Source organism: Cydia fagiglandana, chromosome 20, assembly GCF_963556715.1.
Source record: "Cydia fagiglandana chromosome 20, ilCydFagi1.1, whole genome shotgun sequence".
Classification (NCBI taxonomy): Eukaryota; Metazoa; Arthropoda; class Insecta; order Lepidoptera; family Tortricidae; genus Cydia; species Cydia fagiglandana.
Window position 1 is genome coordinate 14123287 of NC_085951.1, and position 25276 is coordinate 14148562.

At 39.6% G+C, this 25276-nt stretch overlaps 1 protein-coding gene across 1 annotated transcript in view; it reads left to right on the forward strand.

Annotated features, from left to right (window-relative positions):
* The window catches only part of LOC134674459 (cholesterol transporter ABCA5-like), a 76405-nt gene that overhangs the window by 33757 nt on the left and 17372 nt on the right, over positions 1-25276 (forward strand). The window contains exons 2-15 of the mRNA XM_063532537.1: positions 10782-10944; positions 11454-11633; positions 12142-12314; positions 12822-13059; positions 13604-13830; positions 14059-14137; positions 14247-14354; positions 14665-14808; positions 15450-15600; positions 21795-21936; positions 22458-22688; positions 23198-23312; positions 23461-23610; positions 24147-24314. Of these exons, the coding sequence (XP_063388607.1) occupies positions 10782-10944; positions 11454-11633; positions 12142-12314; positions 12822-13059; positions 13604-13830; positions 14059-14137; positions 14247-14354; positions 14665-14808; positions 15450-15600; positions 21795-21936; positions 22458-22688; positions 23198-23312; positions 23461-23610; positions 24147-24314 (2269 nt within the window). The remainder of the gene's footprint in view (positions 1-10781; positions 10945-11453; positions 11634-12141; positions 12315-12821; positions 13060-13603; positions 13831-14058; positions 14138-14246; positions 14355-14664; positions 14809-15449; positions 15601-21794; positions 21937-22457; positions 22689-23197; positions 23313-23460; positions 23611-24146; positions 24315-25276) is intronic.

Here is a 25276-nt window from a genome sequence, read left to right on the forward strand (position 1 = left end):
GTTGAATTTCTCAAAATCGCTTCTTATCTCTTGTACACTTTATAAATGCAATCTGGTGTGCAAATTTCAACTTTCTGGCTTTTGTAGTTTCGGCTCTGCGTTGATGAATCAGTCAGTCAGTCAGTCAGTCAGTCAGTCAGTCAGGACACTTGCATTTATATATATAGATAGATTATTGCAGATCACTGTACTGTGGTATTTAGACTGTGCCCAGACATTTTCTCGTCCTTGGCATTTTGACGTTTCAGGCTATAGCGAGTGTCGTAAAGCTGCCCCAAATCGTAACTTGTAGCCTCCAGGGCTTACCTAGTCTACGTCTGAAAGCCTGGATTTACAACGAAAAGTATTTTAGCATTTAGCATTAGTTTAATCCTTGAGTGCCAATTACTTACGACACATTCTGCCTTACGAAAATCCTGAAAAGTAAACGGTTTCAAAATTATGACTAATGATAATCTGACAATCGTTACATTATGCCATTTAGTGTAGTAAATAAAGGTAGTGGACCCCGCAGTAATTCCTCAGCCAGAAAAAGCTTTACAGTATGATAAAGTATCAATAAATAAAAAGTATTGTATAAATTTCCAAAGAATAATAATAATAGTATTTAAGTAAATACCTAAAGTCTTAAATCGTTAATATCTATTTACGGAAAATTGCTCCGTTTAAACTTTCTTCTCCGGACATGTTCATGTAACGTATTGCAACAACATATGAAATATCAAAAAAAAAATCCCCGCAGAAATACCAATATTAACAAAATATAATTTTTTGGCGTGGCTTGGACCGGAAAATTACTCAGTCTAATTTTTTCACTGGAATGCCATTTTATTGCCGATTTATACATACAAATTGAAAATCTAAAAAATTTACCATGTAACTATACTTTTTTTCAGAAATTGCCTTTTTACTCGCTGTGGAAAATTTCTCTATCCATTTTATTTATTGAATTAAGTTCACAGTTTTCTTTCCATTTAACTATAAAAACATCCAAAAAAATAACGAGCGTATTCAAAACTAAACATATCGGGAGCAGTGTATAGGGAGCGGGGTGTACGAGAGATGACAGTTCTTTTGGATATTTTGGATTTAAGTATATACGTGACTACTTAGTATATATTTCAAAAGAAATCAGGCTGAGAAATTTACCACTCTCAGTTTTTAATATGTAGTTCTAAAATACATAAACTTGGGTATGCATTTTTTTTTGGATTTTCTTACCCACTACGCCAAATTATATTCTAAGATCATATAAGAAGGAAAAAATGGCAGAGCAATTTTCCGATGAAAATGAGCGTCAAAAGTTTTAATTTTTTTTCTAGTATCACATAATGATACAAATAACTTACATATTTGGTAAAATAATTTTGGACAGAGGAATTACTCGGTTCAATATATAAACAGATTTGTATTTTTACGTATAAATACCTAACTTAATAAATACCTAACTTAGGAGTGGTTTTTTTTAGGATATATTTATATGTTACTTTCGGCTCATACTATACAATAACCTAGCAAAATTTCATCGACTGAGAAATTAATGCATGGGTCTCCATACAACAACTTGCTTCGTTTACTACACTAATTCAATAATTATGTCAAACTAAGGGATCCGTTCTGTACCATTTGCTTGATGATAGCGTCCATAAACAGTGCAACATATTTGCTAAACGTTTCATTGTTCTTGAGTGCATCTGCAAATAACTAGATCTAACTGCGTAATAAAGAGGAAAGGTAGTATAATTATACAACCGTAGTAGTCTCCATTTTCCTTCCTGGATATTGACATAATGGAAATATGCAATTTATTTCCACAATATAAGACTTTTTTCGATTCGTTTCGTTTCCGTTCTATGTTGGACTTTCATCGATTTTTTTAGTTGTCATAATTACTTAATGCGGAGTAGAAATCAAAATCCACGCAAATCCATGAAATATGAAAAAAAAACATGAAAACACTCCTAACTATTATAAAAATCATACTAAGCTAAATATGCATTTAGCTGTGGTGAGGTTAATACCTATACATTTAATTGCGTACATTTATTTTCTATAAGTACCTACTTGATTTCATCCCCTTTTCTCTTAAGTACTTCTTTGGGAGAGTGAACAGACAAATGACACAGAAAAAAACCTATTCATCTCCGTCTCGTTCTGATCTGAATTTACAACACGTCTTCTAAGCAAATACATTTTTCAAAAGACTAAAGACCTAAACGCCTAGATCTTACACTAGAGCTTACACTTTAGTCCTTTCGGGGCAAAATGTCGCGGCAAGGCCAGACTCCCCGGCGGCGGGGGCTGGCATTCATCCCAGAGAATGTAGGTTACCCGGGCAAAATGGAAGGAATACCCGGTCCAAAGCGGTTTAGTGTAAGGAAAACTAGTCCACGAAAATATGTATATTTTAAAAACTTTAGCTAAATATGCAGAAAGATCTCTGAAAGACAGTTGTGGTCAAATTTCCGTCACCCGTTGATAGATTTATGAATCGTGTGCAAAGATACTAGTTCATATAATCGAGGCTATATGTAATACGAATCAAGTACGAATCTGTTGAAACCTCGTTTATTAAATCTGCAGTTTTGACCCATATGAATACAAGGTTGACCGTTACTAATACCACAAGAGTAAACCTTTGGCGTATTCGGGTAGAAACTAGAAACAAAGAGACACACCGGGTTAAAGCAATTAGGTTCACGTCACTCCTATGAATATACCTAAAGTAAAGGGCCTTAAAGCGCCATTTTTGGGTTGATGTTGATTCCTTATCCACTATATATATGTAGTGCCTGTGATGAAATCACACAAGTTGTTAATTATTGTTTACAGAAGTGACAGATATTGTTTAAAATCTGTGCATGATCCCACACCTACCTTACAAAGATTCCTACTATCACCGTCAACCTTTCCATATTTTTGCACTTTCCTGTCAAAGTACACTCTGGTGTCTTTAAAAACCGCACCATGTGCTTGCACATAAAGTAGACAATCAATCAAACCAGTCACGTCTCCAACGCAATCAGTCCATGCCAATATGATTGACAGATAATGACAGCTAACTGGTACTAATGAGCTGCATTGAACAATGGATATCAAATCATATAGGTCCTAAAATTTGAATGTCGCACCGTGAGTCAAAATAGGATTACAGCGTATTTTCGGGTTAGGTATTATTATAAATGTAATAGAGTTAGTCCAAAAAGTCTGTCCGCGAATTTGATAGCCCACGCAGTGCAACTTTATTTAAATGTGTCATCATTTCATAGAAGTTTGACGTTTAAAATAACACTTACACTGCGTGGGCTATCAAAATCGCTGTAGACTTTTCTTGGTATATAAGAAATTCAATACATTAAACAATACAGGGGCCAGAGGCCTCATGATTTGGCAATAAGAGACTTCGGTGAGCTTTATGGCTCTTACATAATAATGCGACACGTAAATAAAGGTCGGACTGGAAAGTATGTAAATTTCAAAGAAATGGTAACTGAATCCTAGGGTAAATATATTGGCTGAAAGTTATTTTGAACTATAACCCGGCGAACTTCGTTTTACTCGTACCTACGTTTATCTATTTCTTAGACTCTATCTATTTTTTAGACTTCCTTATTTTTTAGGGTTCCGTACCCAAAGGGTAAAACGGGACCCTATTACTAAGACTTCGCTGTCCGTCCGTCCGTCCGTCCGTCCGTCCATCTGTCACCAGGCTGTATCTCACGAACCGTGATAGCTAGACAGTTGAAATTTTCACAGATGATGTATTTCTGTTGCCGCTATAACAACAAATACTAAAAACAGAATAAAATAAAGATTTAAATGGGGCTCCCATACAACAAACGTGATTTTTGACCAAAGTTAAGCAACGTCGGGAGGGGTCAGTACTTGGATGGGTGACCGTTTTCTTTTTGCTTTTTTTTGTTTTTTTTTTTTGCATTATGGTACGGAACCCTTCGTGCGCGAGAGTTTTTTTCTTTCATAAGAACCTTTTCCTGACAATAACAAACACAACACAAAAAGAATCAGCGAAATTGGTCCAGCCGTTCACGCGTGATGCCGTGACCAAGGGAAAAAGGGATTCATTTATAAACTTTTATATATAGATTACTGGACTTGAGTTTGCAGTGATTTTGATAGCCCACGCAGTGCAAGTATCATTTTAAACGTCAAACTTCTATGAAATTATGACGTGTAAATAACACTTACACTGCGTGGGCTATCAGATCCGCTGCAGACTTTGGTGTGACTCTAGCCACAGAATATGAGTCTAATATCTTGTTTTTCTTTGTCGTACACTATTGGACATACATATTTAGATTGCTAAAGGGCCTGAACACTGTTATATATCATCACAAATCGTCATCGTAAAGACATTTCTGGTCAGCTGCTGCGTGCCAGATTTACGACAGAAACATTTTTATTCCAAAACAATATAAAACCATAGAAATTTCACGGCACGTAAGCCCTTCTTCAACTAAAACACAGATGATATAACCAATTCCAAAACGTCTTATCAGCTTATTTAAATGTATTAAAGTCTAGTCAAAGTTTCTTCTTTGTCGCTTGCCATAAGGACGAGATTTGCTTGTACCTTTATACGAATAACCTGCCAAATCGTCCTTACGGCAAGCCACAAAGTTGAACTTTTTGCTTGGAAACGACACAAATAATGTTTTTATGCTCTTATTCTAATGAAGACAGTATAGGGAAATGGAATCGCGCCAAAAATGGACGCTTTTGTGGCCTTCACCTCGGAGATTACGATCGCGATGATAGAAAACGGTGATGGCGGGTTTTAATGAAAATAAATGAAATACGGGACTGTATAGTTAAAGCGTCAAGTCCAAGGATTAATTAAACTAACATTTACTCCTGAACATGGCAGTTATCTCTCTATCACGCCAATCGATAGGTATTTCAATAGAATTTTCAAAATATTTTTATACTAAATAGCTACAGAAAACAGCTATTTTATATATCCCCTCAGCTGTGGGAGATGAATATGGCCGCTCCCCCTCATGCATCTGTGGCAGCCTAAGGGGTCTGCTCCACAGACAGGGTTTCTAGGTCCATGTGCAAGTGGAAAATTGCGATTTATTCCGTTTTTTACAATGATACAGTCTATAGTTTGTATTTTTTCTGCTCTTTATTTAATTATCTAACTGCTACTTAAAATTACGACCATTAAACTAACATAAAATAACTGTACAGTCGAATTCAAATTATAGGTACCGAAATGTATCTTTCATTTTCTATTGTAATAAAAAAATAAACAGTTTTTAGGCGTATCTGTTACTCTAATAATGTACATAATGTAATCATACACATCAAAAAAACATAAAATGTCAGGCTTATCAATTAAATACATGAAATATACCATTTGAAAACTTTATTGAAATTATGTCTGCCCTAGAAATGGCGCACGTAAATAAGTTTCTAATTACATGCATTGTGGAGTCCTACCACACCTTATGTAATAATTTTATACATAAATAAGAAATTTAAGTTGTAAACTATCTGTGGCCAAAGTAATAGTAATGCAGGTGCAGTAGTTATATGGTAAGAAATGTTTAAAAAATGCTTTTATTTATTCATGCACCATTGATAGCCCACAAAATGTTGAAAAATCACAGCAACCAGCAGCCTTAATCCAAAGAAATTCCGTTTCTCAGGGTATTAATGAAACAATATTTAATAATAAATAATCGCACTTGTTCTTATTAAACAAAAAACATCTAAAAACTTGATCTGAAAACAAGACAAATATAGACCAAATCACATCTATATGGTTTGATTAATATGGACATACCTAGACCGTAAGAGCAATAAAGGAATATTTCAGAATGTGTGAAGAGTAACACCTAAAATCTTAATAGCAAACCCCACCACCATCATTATTATTATCATCATCATCATCACTGTCGCCTAGTACCCATATTAAAACCCTTGCATAATTAATTTATATTAAATTTTTTTATACTCGTCAATCTCAGTATAAAGACTTCATGGACCAAACTATAATCTTACAAATTAAATGTCCAGCCCTTGCTCTCACTCATTACAGTTGCGCTGAGCTGTGTTATTATAGCCTATGTGGAAAGAGAATTATCGTAGAATTAGTTAGTAAGTGGAATGTCCATGCTATGCAAACGTGCGTTAGTAACATGACAGCGCCGTCTGTGGTGACAGCCTGGCAGGTGCTCGTCCAGTCTGTTGCGACAGCCCGAGAGGTTATGTGCCGACCGTTATTTAGTTTGATAGCTATTATTCACTTTAAACAGATTTTAAACTAATTTCATTGTATTTAATATAATCTATATGAACTACGACATATTATGATTGTTTTGAGACATAGTAAAACTTATACAAATAATAAGAAACCGAGTAAGAAAATTTCGGCTATGACTTGGCATGTCATTTCTTCACACCTTTAGCACTTATATTATTCTAAAAACACACCCAAACATAATATTAACATAAGTTTACTGACATTTCCTCAGCTTTTTAACGGTTTCACCATAAAAATCCACAATTTTACTATAAAAACACGTAAAATCCTACTCGTTACAGTGGCTGTTTTTGACTGACGAAAGTTAACGACTTTTTCAACCGTTGATCATTCAAATGTTCGCTTGCTAGCTGTCTTGCTTCATTCACTCCACGATTAAATATGTCAGAGCGAGTTAAACATATGTTTCACTGATATTTTACCTTAAGTTTAGGCGCAAATTATGCGAACCTGGCAGGTTGAGCCACAGATAAACCGCCAATTTTATGACCGCCTGAAAGGCGCTCCCACAGTTGAGGGGATATATAACTACAGAATATTGAATGAGAAATAAAATAATGTGAGAGAGTAAAGTACGTACAAAATATAAAATTTGGTACATTACTTACGTATGAATATTAAATGAAAATCGAAACGAAACACGATTGCAGCCGAAATATTCATGTCAAATGTACAACGGACAGTAAATATTGGCCATTTGTTTCTTTTATGCCCCGTTTTTTGTAGCTCATGAAATGCCAACGAGTTTAACGACGCTGTGTGTTTGGCTTGGCCGAGTAAATACGAGTAGACGAGACGAGTAGTCTATTGTTAACCCCATTCCCACATTAGAGTTATCAAAACTTGTGAAGCAAAAATGTATTCGAGGCTGGGTGGGGATACATTTTGTATGAGGGTAGATTTTTGAAATATATTTTTGTGCAATTTTTCTGGTTTGAAGATCGTATGTATGCTAGTATGTATTTTATGTATTTTATGAGTTGACAATACGTTAGTTTACTTTTTCTAAATATTACTGTACATCCCGTAAGTTTGTCTATCTGACCTGACTGGAGTTTTCCTCTCATCTAATCGAAGGTTAGCTGGAAGAGATCCCTTATAGGGATAAGTTCGCCTTTGTACTTCCATTACTGTAATTTATTTTTGTAAACCTGTCTTGTGTACAATAAAGTGATTACTACTACTACTACTACGTATCAAAACCATTTCAAAACCATAACAAATTGCTTAATCTGAATATGCTCTAGCGGCTAGATTCGAACTTTAAGATACGGAAAAAAATTGCTAAAGATACGATATATGGATCTGATATGTCACGTTTTTGTTTGAATAATCTTAAAGTTCGAATCAGTCCGTTCCGTAGGTAAATGCCCTGAACAGAATTCCAACGCCCTGACTACTCTAGATTCTAGAATACTTTCCCAACTTCCACAATTCCAGGAACGCGAGTATTTCTCTCATCGCTCACTTCCTTTATGATTCAGATGAAAGAAACTTTCTTGGAATTTATTTGATGTTTCATAATGTATTGAAATGAACTGTTTCTATAGTTTCTAAAATCGGAACTTTTGCATAGTTCGAACGTCTACTTTTTACAGTATAATTGGGGTTACTCTTAGCTAGCAATGCACCAAGGAGAAGTTTCCAAAGTTGCGAAATTTTCCATACGGAATGTTCTCAGAACTTAAATTTTACGAACCATAAAAATTATTCAGGAAGTCGACGGACACCGCCGTTATCAATTATTTTAACTGACTGTCTTATTTACGAGTTTACTAAAGTAATACTAATAGTACATTTTTTGATAATTCTCATAGGGAATGTTCGCATTGGAAATTTAATTTAAAATGATTGTGTAAGTTTCCGGAAATTCCCAGAATGTTACTGAATTTTTGAGAATGTTCTGCAACTTGTACATTGCTACTCTTCGCTATATAGTTTAATATTCTGCTATTCCGAAACCTTTATATTTATGTGGAAAACCTCGCACAGTTGTCCAAACTTTTGTATGGACTAACATGGTTATTTGTACGTTACCTAGAAATCATGTAGAAATAGCAATACATTTTGACGTCCCCGCAAAAATCGGCAGACTTTTTTGTACAGAAAATGATATCCATGACGTCTCCAGTTACTACTAAATGTTCTGGGGGCCCACTGATTAACAGTCCGCCGGACGGTATCGGCCTGTCAGTTAGAACAAAATTTTGTCAGTTCCGAACAACTGACAGGCCGATACCGTCCGGCGGACTGTTAGTCAGTGGGCTCCTTAAGCCTTCAAAGTTCTCAAAGTCAGTTGTATACACAGACAAAACATCCTCCAGACTGAGCATAGTCGCGCTACCCCCTCTGCCACGCATACGGTAATTTTACTCCATGTTCGAGTCGAAAGTGTCTTTGTGCGACGTCCGTGTCTTTGAACGGACCAATCACGGCACGGGACTAAACTCGCTCTAGAGAATTCCTAGTCTATGGTTGTATATTAAGTACTTACAAATCAGATCGATCGTTATACCCTATAAAACAGGTTATGCCTTCCCCTGGCACCTTGGCCCCTCCGGAAGTGCTGCCCTGAGGGTGCGGTGCATATTGTATGACAGGGACTCTATTCTGCCATATGCCTACTGATTTATTCATATTCAACCGTTTTATAACTTCTGACGATTATAATTGCCTTAAGTACCTACAAAAAAAAATATTTAAAGGTGACAGTCTATTTCCAACGACAGCTGCATTACTGTTCACTTTACCTACCTATGGAAATTGACAATAACAGCGACGCGTTCAGTACTAGTAGTGCAGCTGCAGTTAGAAATGGAATGTTACCATTAGCCTCCGCGCGTGATTTTGTCGACGAATCTAGTTATTGTTAGATGGTGAATTTCAAAAATTCGTTTCTTTGTGTAGTTTCGCAAAGAGTTAGCTGATTCGACTAGTTAGTAATAGTTATTTACGATACAAGTGCGAAAAATAGGAAAATCGCAACTTGTGGCGAATATTATAAACACGACCGAAGGGAGGGTTTTAAATCGACACAAGTTGCGAATTACCTATTTGCATGTGTATCGTACATTGTTATACAGTACATATTGCCCTTTAAACGTAGTTACGTAATGTGCTTATTATAGCGCAGGGTGTCGTAATGGAGCATCAGAACTGCAAAATAAGTAACCTAACTGGCTCTCAAACTCCGATATGCTTGTGATGGCCCACATATTTATTTTATTTAGAAATTTAATTCAGGCAACAAGGCCCATATTACAAATACCTTACAGACTAACATACATAATGTATTTTATAAACTTAAAACTAAACATATGAGATCAACATTCATTTCATGTACGAAAACGCACCATAAAGTTCGAAACTACAGGTACTTATTCGTGCTAACGAGTTTCCAAAGTATCTGGTATAAACGTTCTCGTGTGTCATATTACCGGGAACTGTTGGAACTTTGTATTTTCAAGGTTACTTCCCCGTAACTACTTAATAGTTAGCTTTACATAATTCATAGCTACTAATAACTTTAATTCTGTGATACCTAAGCTAATTCAAAATAAAAGAATGCGTATTTTTGAAATTAGATTTTTGTTAAATTTCATATTATTACAGAGCTATGTAAAATGTGAGACATTTTTTTACGTACCTTTTATTTTACAATAATTTAAACGTAATCTAGTCAATCAAGCATACTAAACGTAAACTTAAAATCGAAATTGTAGAAATTATCAATCTAATAATTTCAATAACATGCTCACCGCGCGAGAATATAGCCCCAGTTAAAATGCATGACAGTGGCGCCAGGGGGGCTCACTCATTAGGGCGCCCTAATAATCACTCCAATAAAGGTAGGGTTCAAAAACACACGCACTAAAGGTAAAGTTAAACTGCTTGTATGCTTTAAATTACTAGGTTACCGTTATCGCACGCAATGGGGAAATTGTCAGTGTGATTTCTAGCAAATGGTGTATAAAAGCAAGTTTGAGTATGAAGTACTTATTTAGGGGCCATACTTTTATATCCACAACGCAGGCTTCGTCAGGTGAACACAAATTTACAATCAGCTACAGGCATCGTCACAAAAAACTACAGCGATAAACTCCGCAACAGGCTTCTTACGTACTTATTTCAAGCTGATTCTGTCTTAGAGCGATTAGAGACGACCTTAATATTTCGCCAATGTTAATTGTTTACCCTTTTCAAATTAATTTGTAAAATTACTTTCTTCAATGTCACCCCTTTTGCCCTTTTAAGAAGATTAGTGTAATCGAAAGATCAACCTATAGCTATTAATTATGTGTGTGTTTCCTTGTAAATTTATTTTGAGGTTATGCAATAAAGAGCAGTTGTAGTGTATTGTAACCTCTACTCTACAGGATAGAGTTAGGCCAAGATAAAGTGATCTTGGTCTAACTTTATGTTAGTTATTATTAGAATAGTTAGTCTGAAATGTCACTGATCATGACAATGACGGTAACATTTCTTGTTATAGAAAATGCGAAAAAGGCGCTGGCACGCCCGACTGCGTGGCGGCGGGCAGCCGGCTGCGCGGGACCATGGGCTCGCGGCCGCCCGCGCGCTTCTGGCCGCAGCTCTGGGCCACCACCGTGCGGAACCTGTTACTCAAGAAGAGGGACACGAGGAAGACCTTGGCTGTGAGTAATCTGGGTTAAAACTAGATTAATTGGCCTCAACGGTCCGATTGTTCAGAATCCTGGTCACGGCACCAAATTGTAACTGCCCATCCAATGTTAATTTAGAGATACGATCCAGGTAACGATGATGCCATTCTTATCACCATCATCATCATCTCAGCCATAAGACGTCCACTGCTGAACATAGGCCTCCCCCTTGGACCTACATTCGTACCGGTTGGAAGCGACCCGCATCCAGCGTCTTCCGGCGGCCTTAACCATTCTTATATTGTCAGTAAATTGTTATGTATCGTCTGAAACTTGCTACTAAAGACTTTATGATTGTAATATTTGTAATTCATTAAATATCGGAAATTTTGATAAACATTAAATAATCTCACTCTATACAAAACAGAAAATGCATCGTGAAAAACATTCCAATTTAACTGAAAATATTGTACATCTCAAAATTTACTATGTATGTCTAGAAAATTTTACTGATTAATTTTGACTCATATATTCTTTCACAGGAGGTACTAGTACCGCTATACTCGCTGGGCGTCCTGATATTCCTGAAGATGCTGGTACCCAACCCCAACTTTCCTGAGGTCACCAAGCCGGGTCGGACGGTCCGGGTGCACTATGACGCTTTCCCGGCTAACCACTCCGTCGCTGTGGTTGCTGATTGGTTGAATGATAATGGGACTGTGGTGAGTACATACAGCAATACATTTGACCGATTATCAGTAAATGTTACTTCGTTGGATCATTGTTTTGTCAGTTTTTATGTAGACGATGCGATTGTTCACGATGATAGATCTATGAAACACAGTAGGAAACCAGAGGTAAAAACGGTTAAATATTTCGATGTATTTAACCTCGTAAGATCCACCATAGAAAGTTTTCCAATTTTTAATTTGAACCTTGTTCTGTAAGTGAATTGGAACGCTTGTTTTAAAACGCAATTAAAGAAAAGAAATACCACTTTATTTGTTTCACGACAGGTTCAAATTCGATTGCAATGCAACGAATATATACATTTTGATGTACATTTAGACTCGCGAGGTTAAAATTGAAAATAATAAGTCGTGTGTTTTTTTAGTTTCTTGCATAATATATTTATGGAATATTAAAGAATTCACTGAGTATAAGATGTACCCAAATCCTCTAACAGTTCTAAATTGTTCACAAATAATTCTAATCATCTTCCTGCTGCAGCCTTTCCTCGAAGAACTGAACGAGATGCTATTGGAGTCCCACCAGCAGCCAATTCGCTGGGTGCGCTACAACAACACCACCGAGCTCAACGACGCCTACCACAGCGATGCCAAGAACTTCCCCATTGCCGTCATATTCCATACGGATCCGACTAGCTTCGGGGAACCACTTAGGTAAGACGCAACCCTTTACTGCTAAAAAATCTCTTTGTTCCTGTTTGCCTCAGATGGAGACCATGCTTTCTTATGGTTTTCTAGCTTCGGGGAAACAGTAAGTAAACAATAAGACCTTCACTACTGAAAACATTCCTTTTCTCATCTATAACGCCGTCCCTGACCCTCTGTGCACATGCTTAGAAAGGTAGCTCAGGGAGCTGTGACATTGTGTAAAGTATAAACACCTTACTGATACTTATGCTGCTACCCGATTATTGACAGAGGAGTTTTGAGTATGAGAGAGTTCACACTAATGTCTTTGCCCGGTGCGGCGTGTTTACACCCTACAGCTATAGCACGAACTATGTGTTAACGACACCATCATCCACCATCCACCATTCAGCCTATATACGTCCCACTGCTGGGCACAGGCCTCCTCTCATGCGCGAGAGGGCTTGGGCTATTGTCCTCACGCTAGCCCCATGCGGATTGGGGACTTAACGACATATAACACTTTTTCTGCAGGTACACAATCCGCACAAACCCCTCAAACTTCGGGACGCCCTCAACTCGAACCCTCTACACATCCGACGCGTTCTGCCGCGAGGCCCCTCCGAAAGGCGACTGGTCGTCCGACTGGTCGCGCGGAGGGCAGCTGATACCGCTCTCGGAGATGCACAGCGAGGATACGTGTCCTGTGCTGCAGTATTACTATTCTGGTTTCCTGGCGCTGCAGACCTTGATCGATTTTACGAAGATTAAGGTAAGACTTTTACTCATTTGTTTTTCCACGGCGAAGGTGACACTAATAATTTTAGATCTCTGAACAAGACAATACGGTATTTGATTGTAATAAATTATTTTACACCATGCATGAAATAAAGCATCAGAAGATTCAGAAGGTTAATAGAAAAACGTAGACATGAGTTATTTTAAAACCCGTATAAAACTATAAAGAGATGGTAATTTGATAGTGTCTGGCTGTAGCTAATCAATTGGACTTTATATCTCAATACAACTGCGAATCTACTTCTTTATGAATGCTCTCAGATTTATGTATCATACTCGTATGTCGTGATGATCATGAAATATACGATAGATTCCCTTGGTTGTCGAACTGCATAAAGAATGACTCACGTTAGGCCGGGCCGTGTCCGGGCCGGAGCTTCCGGCGCATCGTTTTCTATGGAAAGCATCACGTGATTGCCTCTCATGTCATAGAAAAGTAAGCTCCGGAAGCTCCGGCCCAAACACGACCCGGTCTAACGTGAGTCATCCTTTACTTACCCACTTTTATCATTTTTCAGTTGGACACCGGCACACCCTTCCCCCCACCCCGAGTAGACCTAACCCAGTTCCCCAAGCGCCAGCACACCGGCGACTGGCTGGTCATCTTCCGCGTCATCATGCCCATGTACATGGTGATGACGCTCAGTCAGTTCATCACGTATCTCCTCATGTTCGTGGTGGGGGAGAAGGAGAAGAAGATCAGGGAGGGAATGAGGATTATGGGGCTTAAGGATTCTGTTTACTGGTGAGATTCCTAATAAATACTAACTAAGACTGAGTCTAATTTCTATAATCTATTTGTCTATAATCGTCTAAAACTGGTCACGATTACCTGTGTATGATCGGTATGACTTTAGAGACTTTAGAGCATATGATCCACTAAATAACTCAGGATTTCTCATTGAGAAATAGGTTAAATAATAATAATCGGAGTGGAATGTTTGATTCATTTTAATGTTCTTTGTTTTTTTAGGGCGTCATGGTTCCTGATCTACGCTGTCTTCGTAACCATTCTATCAGTCTTCAGTACTGTTTTGCTGTTTGCTCTAAAGGTAAGGCTGTAAGAATTATGGTTATTGCGAAATCTACTGTTACTGTTAAATGAAATCTAATTTACTGTTAAAATACGTCATATTCTTAATATATTATTGATTTTTTCAGGTGTTCCAACATTCGTCGTACATCCTAATTTTCCTCTTGATGCTGCTATTCGGGTTCACGATCATAACCTTTGCATTCATGCTGACACCATTCTTCGATAAAGCTAGGGTGAGTACACGTGGAGTTTGGTGTTTGTCAAAATTTGTATCAACGATGATCTGGTGAGAAGCTAGAAGAAGGATTGACAAATGAACCTAGGATCTTATATACTTGGTGTCAGTTCATCCTCGGCGATGAAAAATTGTCTGAATAACTTGCATTGCATAGGTAGCAAGAAAAAAAGTGTTTTAAGGGCCGGATTCCATTGGTCATGCGTCGCGGGGACTACGTCTCTAACCCTCTTGTAAAACTATAGGCAAGAGATGTGATATGTGAGAACCTCTAGCATAAAACAATACTGTTATCTATTTGTATCCAGACGGCCGGTATCCTGGGCAGCTTCGCAGTGAACCTGATGAGCGGTCTGTACTTCATCCAAGTGTTTGTGCAAAACGCCGACTCCCTCGCCTTCTGGTTCGTCTCTCTTATCAGCTCCAGTGCATACGCGCTCGCTATGGATAAGGTGAGTTTTCTCTCCTCCTCCCGACTCCTGATTTTTGTCTCCATATGTGTTGTCGTGGCCAGATATGGCCATCATTTAAAAAATATTATCGGTTGGCCACATCATGAAAAAGTCAAACCTAACCTACCTATTCATACTATACAGACTAATGATGACCACTATCCAACGACTGATGATGATCTTGTGTTTGTACATAGATTATTACAGCTTGGCAAAAAAGCTGTCGTCCCTTTCAAACCAATATATAGAAAAGGGGCGACACTACAGTGTTGCTACTTTTTAATTTCTACTCGTTTTTGCCAAGCTGTACTGTACTTTGCTTGACTTTGACTTGGGTTTTTTTTGACGGCGTGGGAATGCATTTACGCATGGTTTGTGCCGCTCCATTTCCCTCTCTTGGCGAGAGTAGGGGAGAATTTGGTCGTACCCACTAAACCCACTCCGGCGTTTCACTCTCGTTGCCGTTCGTGACGGCGCACTGGGATCGATGACATTCCACCACGGCGCCCTCCGGCAGGCTTGTCGCCAGGGCACCCTCACAATGGAGGGGGGATCTTACCGTAAAAGTGTTGGTCGGCAGATCAGACGCATATTACCTACTTTGTTATAAGTTTCCTGTATTCTATATTTGTGTGTTCCAGGCCTTAGTGCTAGACATGCAAGGGCAGGGCGTGACGTGGGACAGCCTCTGGAGCGGGCCTGGAGTGCCATTCGGCGGGAGTCTCATCATGATGGCGGTTGACACTGTGCTCTACGCCCTCATAGCTTATTGGCTCGATGCTGTGATGCCCAGTAAGTCCATTCGTTTAAGAGCCAACAGGAGTGGTCATTTCACGAAGCGCTGGTGGCCTAGCGGTGAGAGCGTGCGACTTGCAATCTGGAGGTCGCGAGTTCAAACCCCGGCTCGTACCAATGAGTTTTTCGGAACTTATGTACGAAATATCATTTGATATTTACCAGTCGCTTTTCGGTGAAGGAAAACATCGTGAAATCGGACTAATCCCAATAAGGCCTAGTTTACCCTCTGGGTTGGAAGGTCAGATGGCAGTCGCTTTCGTAAAAATTAGTGCCTACGTCAAATCATGGGATTAGTTGTCAAGCGGACCCCAGGCTCTCATGAGCCGTGGCGAAATGCCGGGATAACGCGAGGAAGAAGAAGAGTGGTCATTTCTCCATACAAACGTACTCGACTGTTTCCTCCGTGGGTTTTGATGCTAGAGCATTGATTTTTTCAACACAGATTAATATTGTCAATATCTGTGTCGGAGCGTTTTGCTTTTTTTGATATTTTTGTTTTTTAAGGCGCTAGAGCCCTTCAAAAATGGCCAAAATGGCATAATTGACTATGCCGCAATGAGAGGCGTAGTATTCAAAACTGATATCAATAAGCCAAAAAAGCAAAACGGTCCGACACAGATAATTTCATAATCATTTAGATTTCCAAGTTTGGTTAGGATTGGTTAAGTTTTGGAGGAGGAAACAGTCGAGTACGAATCCTCGATTTTTGAGATTTTTACGCGGGATTTTTCGCCTTGTCCTTATCGCACTAGTTTTAGGAGCCGCTTCCGTTAGCGAGACGGGTATATTTACCTAAAATATTTAAAACTCAGCTCCTGTTTCGTCTTAAATACACCTGTGGCGGTAGCACGGTCGCATTTTTATCGCTTGTCACCATGCCTGTCACGTTCTAACAAGTATGTAAGTGCGAAAGTGACAGGCGATAGAAATGGAACCAGGTTGCGCCCGTCTCGTTGAAAATGAAAAGAGAAAGATTTTGCGGTATGGTTGGTTAAAAAAATCTGTATCCTAAATTCGGCTGCCTACGCTGAATGTTTAGTTTTTAATGCATAGTTTCACCTCATTTCATTCCCGCCTTTTTATATATATATTGTCGTTTGGGGAAAGAAGAAAAAAACAGAAGAAATATATGTGTCAGTGAAAAGAAAACGATCGGTGCGGACAATTTTACACGAAAACTTATTTATTTCGGAAGAATTGCGGTTACATTGATTGCGGATGACCTGCACCACGGCACAGGGGGGTGAGTGTAGGGTTCTTATTTATTTATCTTATATTTTGTGTTTTTTCCACCCTTCATATGAAACGGGTGTCGATTTGGCGAGGCCATTGAACCAGCGCAAGGAATAAGTCAAAATCCACGCCGAACCGGCTGGAAGGCCTATTTTAACATTTGGTCCTTCGAGCCGGATTTTTTTGTCGGCGCCTCGGCAAATCTCACCCGTTTCTTTCATTTTATCATTGCGGTTTCATTTCATACCAATTTGGGGGAAATATTTATTTTTAGGTCACATTTTTTAATATTTTATATATATTGACTGGGGATTTTGTTTTATTTCATTTCATTTTCCATACATTTTCCATCTTTATTCGTCGCGTTGAAATTCAATTTGTCATAAATTTATTTTATTGGTTTTGACATCTCAAACTAAAACAGTTTTGGTTGTCAAGTTACCACATCGCTAGGTTCAGATACTATAGGGTTATTTCGTCTAGTTAGGTAACTGCTACACTAGCCTAGTGGTTGTAGTGGTTGCTTACTATTATTGAGGTCGAGGGTTCGATCCTCAGCTAAGGTGGGATTTTTGTGTTTTTCTGAACATTGATATTTCTAGTTTAAGCGGTATTGAGCATTATTTATCGGTATTTAATGCAATTTCGGTACATGAACAGATTTTTCAGGGGTTCTAAACATTTTCTTTCAAAGTTTGCGGAATAAATATTTCATAATATATATTGAAGTTAGCGGTAAAAACTCAATAGGTATTATTACAAAGTGCGGTTTATATTTAATGATTTATTGCGGTGCGGTACGTTAAAAATAAAAATAATGTATAATTGTTATTTGTAGTTTTCATGGTGTGGTTCTTGTTTGGATTCGTGATCCTATTGATTATATTTATTTGGATTTCGTATTCGAATACCAACGTAAACATGGCGGCAGCTAGGCGGATACAGTTGCTGCAGATGAAATATCATACAGCATGTCGTAGTATGGATGTGTTGGATGGATTGGCTCGTAATCCCGAATTGTCTTCGGAACAAGAAGGTGATTTTCTCGTGCGGTTTCAAGATTTAGAGAAAGTTTATGAGACATTTACGGAAATGTTTTATGAACTTCAACTCTCTGCTGCGGATATAGAGAGCTTTGATTTGGAAAGTCATCTTCAGGAGTACGAAGCGTACAACAAGAAATATTATTTTATAAAACAACGCCATTTAGGGTTGACTAATTTGAACGCTTCAGCTAACGCGGACAATAGCTGTAGCAGCGGTAACGGTAATGACAATCCTAAAAGCGCGCGGAATAGGGCAGTTCTCCCTAAAGTCAAACTTCCTACCTTTGCGGGACAGGTGGAAGAGTTTGTTCCTTTTATGGAATTGTTCCAATCTTTGGTGGGCAATGATACCACCTTATCGGATACTGAAAAAATGTATTATTTAGCGGGGTCGCTTTTAGGTGAACCAAAGTCCTTGATCCAGCATTTGTCGGTCACAGGAGATAATTATTCGGTTGCGATTGATTTGTTAAATGCACGGTACAACAACAAAAGGTTGTTAGCGGATCGTTTGTTGCACAATTTGTTAAGTGCACCTCATGTCACCATTAAAGGGGCAAGTGGTTTAAAAATGTTTTTAAATACTTTAATTGAAAACACAAAGGCCTTGGAAAAGATGCAGTTTCCTGTTGATTCGTGGTGCTATTTGCTGTTTTATATTAACTTTCAAAAGTTAGACGGCAACTTGAAGAAACATTTTGAAGATAAGCACGCCGATAAAGAGTTACCCACATTCTCGGACCTTATAAAGTTTTTGGAAACCGAAATACGGATTTTGGAATCCAGTGCGGAGCCACAGGCCAGTACGTCAGCGGGAAGGCGTAGTGGAAGTGGACAGAGCCATGCGGTAAAGGCTCATGCGGCATTCGAGGGTGCGGGTTCGGCGTCGGCGTGTCGACTGTGCGGAAAAAGCGGACACTTCATTGCTAGGTGTGAAAAATTCCTGGAGATGAAACCTGCGGCTAGGAAGCGTGAGGTGGTATCGCTCAGGTTGTGCTTCAAGTGTTTGAATGGTCACAACATTAACCAGTGCACTTATAACAAGAACTGTTACAAGTGTAATTCGGCTAAACACCATTATTTATTACATTTCGATCTTCCGGCGACTGGTTCAGATCGTGAACAACGTTTGACTTCAAATAATGTTGCTACAATTGGGAAGGCTCACAGTGCTACCTCGTTCTCTCCAAGTGCTCCTATTGTGAGTGCACCTTTGGCCAGCGGCAACCCAGGAAGTGCGGTCCCTGGAATTACTGGACTAATGGCATCACAGGTCAACAAATCTGATAGGTTTCAGCGGAAGGTGCTTCTTGCGACGGCAATAATAAGAGTACTGGACAGCAGCGGAAGCTTCCACGAGGCGCGGGCCTTACTGGATGGAGGCAGCGAGAGCACATTTATATCGGAGGCTTGCGTGCAGAAGTTGGGCTTAAAACGGTTTAAGTCTGATGTCCCAATCACAGGACTGAACTGTACTCCTATAAGCGGTTGTAGGGGGGCAGTTAATTTAACCATGGCACCTAGGCTGACGGATCAGCCTGTGCTAGTGACCACGGCTACAGTTTTAAATGAAGTTACCTATAACATACCTGCATATTCGTTGCCGGCCCAATTAGCGGATAATTATCGGGGACTGTATCTTGCGGATGAACAGTTCTTTGTCAGTCGACAAATTGATATTTTAATAGGCGAAGATCTACTTGGTGATATTGTACTCAGCGGACGCATTAAAATCAAGGATCACATTCCACGGGTGACGAAAACGGTGTTCGGCTACGTGCTGTCAGGTCCAGCCACTTTAACGGCTTCTTTATCTGATGCTCCGGAGAATGTAAATACTGTACCATTAGCCACGAATCGGTTCTTGGCTATGGAAAAGCGGTTCCTCGCGAAGGGGAATCGAGTTCACCAATTGTGAATTGCGGTTTAGACAAGTCCTGGAGACACTTACCTTCAGAAATTAACCCTGCTGATGTCGCGAATTGCGGTTGTCGCGCATCAGTGCTTCTTGAGTACCCGTTATGGTAGGGTCTTTATTAGTTGTCAGGTGATGCGGATACCTGACCCAGGAATAAAATGGATATCGCGGATGATCCATTACCTGGATTGCGGAAGATGAAGGTAAATGTTCGGGCCTTAGTCGGGATTGTTGACAAAATTAATATTTTTACGCGGTTTAGTAGATTCAATATGTTATAGGCGGTCGTAGCATATTGTTTCCGGTTTGTCAGCAATCCCAGGAATTTGTCTGAAAGACTGATAGGGGTATTAATTGTCTCAGAGCGACGGTTCGGTTAATTTTAATTTCATTATTGTTTTAATTTTTTGCGGTTAAATTGGTCCAGCAGGAGGAGTTTGCGGAAGTAATTATTCTAGTGCAAATAAGTATTTGGATTATGTGCGGAGAAATTTGGCTTCTCAGGAAGTACAGCAAGGGCTTAGCGATGGCGCGGCCAAGCTGTCTCATTTCGGTGGTCTATTTGAGGCGACCGTAAAATCGGCTACCTATATCACTATTGCGGCGTGTCATAGGTCAACAAGTTTTGACGTTCGACGAATTGGTAACGGTATTTACCAGGTTGAGTAGCGGTTCTTAATTATATTTTGTCGTCCGTTATGCCCGTTGTCCCAAGATCCTCATGAACTTGAGGTCTTGACGTTTGCTCATCAATTTATAGGTAGTTTGCTTTCGGTTCCGGAGTACAATTTTGAGGACATTCCAAACTCGCGGTTGAGTCGTTTTAACTTAATTCAAGCTATGTCTCAACGCCTGTGGAGAAAATGGAGTGAACAATATCTACATTCTCTCCAAATGCGTAGAAAATGGACATCTCCAACTGATCAGCCTAAGCTGGGCGATCTAGTTCTTATAAAGGAGGAAAATTTACCTCCTCTTAAATGGAAGTTAGGGAGAATAGAGGAGTTGCTACCCGGCAAAGACGGCGTTTTTAGGGTAGTACGTTTAAAAACTCCAACAGGTAGCCTCACGCGGCCGGTTGTAAATTTTGTAGGCTTCCTTTGGAAGAATAAGCGGAGGTAGCGATACCAAACTGTTTTAGTTTAGTTGTAGTTTATTAATAGAGTTGAATTTTCTTTGTTGATAAAGGCTTTAGCCTTTCTCAGGCGGGGGAATGTTTAGTTTTTAATGCATAGTTTCACCTCATTTCATTCCCGCCTTTTTATATATATATTGTCGTTTGGGGAAAGAAGAAAAAAACAGAAGAAATATATGTGTCAGTGAAAAGAAAACGATCGGTGCGGACAATTTTACACGAAAACTTATTTATTTCGGAAGAATTGCGGTTACATTGATTGCGGATGACCTGCACCACGGCACAGGGGGGTGAGTGTAGGGTTCTTATTTATTTATCTTATATTTTGTGTTTTTTCCACCCTTCATATGAAACGGGTGTCGATTTGGCGAGGCCATTGAACCAGCGCAAGGAATAAGTCAAAATCCACGCCGAACCGGCTGGAAGGCCTATTTTAACACTGACTAACTAGCATTCTCAGAATTGGCGGAGATTATGAGGGTTCCGTACCGGAAACGGAAAAAATGGAACCTTATAGGATCACTCTTGCGTCTGTCTGTCTGTCCGACCATTTCCCCCCTTTTATCTCCGAAACTACTGGGTCTAAAATTTTGAACGTGAGTCGGACTTAATTACTTAGTTTTTGATCCAAGCCGTACAGGTTTTTTAAAGACATTTTATTCCCGTTCCACATAAAAAATACATTGTCAAAAATAGGGTAATGCACGGAACCCTTGGAACGCGAGTCCGAGTCGCACTTGACCGGTTTTTACCAAATTGGTCGTTTTCCCACATCTCCGCTCCGCTCCGCCTCAGTGGACAAGCAGCCTGATTGTTTGTCTAAGACTAGTTATGTTAAAGCAGCCTGTATTTCTAGGTGAATACGGTATAAAGCAGAAACCTTGGTTCTGTCTGCTACCCTCCTACTGGGTCGGCAGCAGACGCGGCCGAGTGTCGGCCGTGCACTTCCACTCTAACGGCGACACGCAACATAATAAGGATATTGAGCCTGTGCCTAGGTAAGTCTTGAATATTAAGGATGACTCGCGCTAGACCGGGCCGCGGCCGGGCCGGAGCTTCCGGGGCTTCATAGAAAATGACATGTCGGACGCCTCGGCCCGGGTACGGCTCAGTCTAACGTGAGTCATCCTTTTGGCTCCGCCCGTGACTTCGTCCGCATGAAATTCGTGAATAACCCTATTTCACCACTCCCGCCTTTAACTATCTTCTGTACTTTTCATCCTTAGGTAGGTAGTGAATAAAGGAAAAAATTGTGCTCCTTTCGGTTATAATTTAAATTACATTAGTAAAATTTTGCTCAACAAACTCCTATTTTCTTATTTATTTCTCCACTTACCTATACCAACCTTCAGCTATCTTTATCAAAGGCGACAAACTCATCCGGCCATCTCTGACGATATCAACCGTGATTCCTGATAAGATTTTATCGGGTTCAATCGTCCCTATTCCTCAAATATTATAGAAAATCAAGCAGACATTTTAGTTATTTTTCAACTTAAAAACTACTTTTTTTCAACAGAGAACTCCAAGACAAAGAAGCCATCCGCATCGTTGGGCTCCAGAAGTCCTTCCGTCACTGCCGAAGACCAGAGATCAAAGCCATCGATAACATAGAGCTCAGCATCTATGAGGGACAGATCACGGCGGTTCTGGGGCATAATGGGGCCGGAAAGTCCACGCTGTTTAATATCTTGACCGGGTTGACCGCTCCCACGGCTGGGACGGCGTATGTTTATGGATTGGATGTTAGGTAAGCTGTTTTTTTTTTGTCAGAGGTGGAGGTAATCCTGGTTTTAACCTTTTAACTGTTGGTATATTTATCAGGCTGGTAAGAATGTACAGCAAATGATCAGAACTTTTGGAAGACAATGGGGCTAAGAAAGCTACCCTATTTACCTGACCTTGGCCGGCCTAATTTTTTGGATTGGCCTGCATGTTGTATATACCTAATAGTTAACTTCAGTGAAATTACAGAAAGAACATGATTTTTAGTAAAGATTCTCAATTCCCCGCATAAAATGACTGTATTAACTTGGGTTTTCTAATGTAGCATCGGCAAAGCATCACGTGGTATTTATACATGATGCCATAGCAAACCCGTTTAAAGTTTGCTTATTTTTTAGCAAAATAACTACAAAAGAATCAAGAGAGATTTTCATTTCGGAATGTTCTCCTAACCCAAAAGAAATTTAGAGAATTTTCGAGCACTTGTAAAGTTTCTGATTATAGCAGTTTTGAAAATGTTGCTGACGGTTTCAGGGACCCCAACGACATGCACGAGATCCGGCAGATGATAGGCGTGTGTCCTCAGCAAGACGTCCTGTTTGATCTGCTGACTGTACGGGAACATCTTCAATTCTTCGCTGCCGTTAAGGTACCACCAAAAATACCATGATACCAAAACAAAAATACCATGAGTTGAAGTCCCTTCCCCGAGGAAGAGATCCCCGATTAGTGAACGGTCTACCCTAAGTTGACCCTAGTCTTACATTTGAAGCACTAGAAATAATTTATTCTTCCAGGGTATACCGCGCAAGCGTCACAACGAGGAGATCAGTAAAGCGATGAGCGACGTTGGTCTCTCAGACCAGGCCAACGTGTTCTCCAAACATCTCTCTGGGGGGCAGAAGAGGAAGCTTAGCATCGCTATAGCTTGTATAGGAGATCCCAAGGTACTTAAATAATTCGATTTGCTAGATAACCCTCTCCCAATACGCAAAACGATCGTTCAATGCCCTGAACCAAGGGTTTTCGTCGATCTTGACAAAGACAACTATTTCAAAATCTGAATAATTATATCTTGGTTTTTAGAGATTTGAGCTTTGTATTTCTTAATTATTATTTACTTAAACGGGACTTATAATTAAGCTTTAAAATTACCTCCAATGTTTCGATGGTGGCTTTGTCCCCGTTATCACAGCAAAAATATTTATCCGTATCCAGTCCAGTAAATAATAACGTGTGAAAATCGTGAAAGTTTTCCTTCGTGAATCGTGTAAGTTCGCCTTTGTACTGCCTATCCTGTGCCATAAATTTGTGTTTTGTGTTTTGTACAATAAAGAGTTTATACATACTCGTACATACAAAGTTTTAATAAAACAATGAATCTTTTAATGCCATAAAATCGACTATCAACATTTTTCCTACACACTTCATTAAGAATACAACCTTGTTGCTTGAGGATAATACTATATTTTATGATTCTCAGATAATAATCCTGGACGAACCAACGGCAGGCGTGGATCCAGTGTCCCGCCGACAAACATGGCGGATCCTGCAGCGGGCGAAAAAGGGGAAGGTTCTGCTCCTGACTACACACTTTATGGACGAGGCGGACATTTTGGGGGATCGGAAGGCGGTCATTAGTAAAGGCAGGGTGAGTAGCAGTGTTTAATGGGAATGCCCCTACTATTCACTACACACCTAATCTGCGCAGACCTGTGGGGTTCTACCCACGCCGCCCCCATTGGGAAAATAATAGACCGTGCAGGAGTTAAATACTATTATTAGTCATAACATTCTGAAATAGCGTTATTGTTGCTATGAGTTAACTTCTCTATTCTTTGCCTTTCTCTATCCTATTTCTCTTCTGTATTCCTTGCTATCCTTACTCTGTAAATTTCCTTTCCTTTTCGTCCTTGATGGTGCCGCGGCCCTTTCGGCCACGACACCAATCTCTTCACACCAAAAGCAGTCGCTGGTCACTGTGTCGACCAAACTGCGTAACCAATAAAATAAAAAGCAAAGTGTTGACCGTAAATGTACACTCGTAACTCTCGCAAGAAATGCGCTAAGTTGGTTTTCTTGTATTCTCCGAAGTTTAGAAAGGCAGGAATTGAAGGACCATTATTTCTGGGGCCAGATTCGACATGTAGAACTGTCAGATTTCGCACCCAGGGGTGCTAGACCACAGACAAAACATCCTCCAGACTGAGTATAGTCGCGCTACCCCCTCTGCCACGCATACGGTAGTTTTACTCTATGTTCGAGTCGAAAGCGTCTTTGTGTGACGTCCGTGTCTTTGAAGGGACCAATCACGGCACGGGACTTCGCTCACCTCGTTCCGCGCACCCCCGCATTTTTGGCATCATCGGTTGCATGAAATAATTGCTCTAAAGAGCCAACAGGAGTGGTCATTTCTCCTTACAAACGCACTCCTTGTTTTCCTCCGTGGTTTTTGAAGTTAGAGCAATGATTTTTTCAACACAGATTAATATTGTCAATATCTGTGTCGGACCGTTTTGCTTTTTTTGATATTTTTGTTTTTTAAGGCGCTAGAGCCCTTCAAAAATGGCCAAAATGGCCTAATTGACTATGCCGCAATGAGAGGCGTGGCAT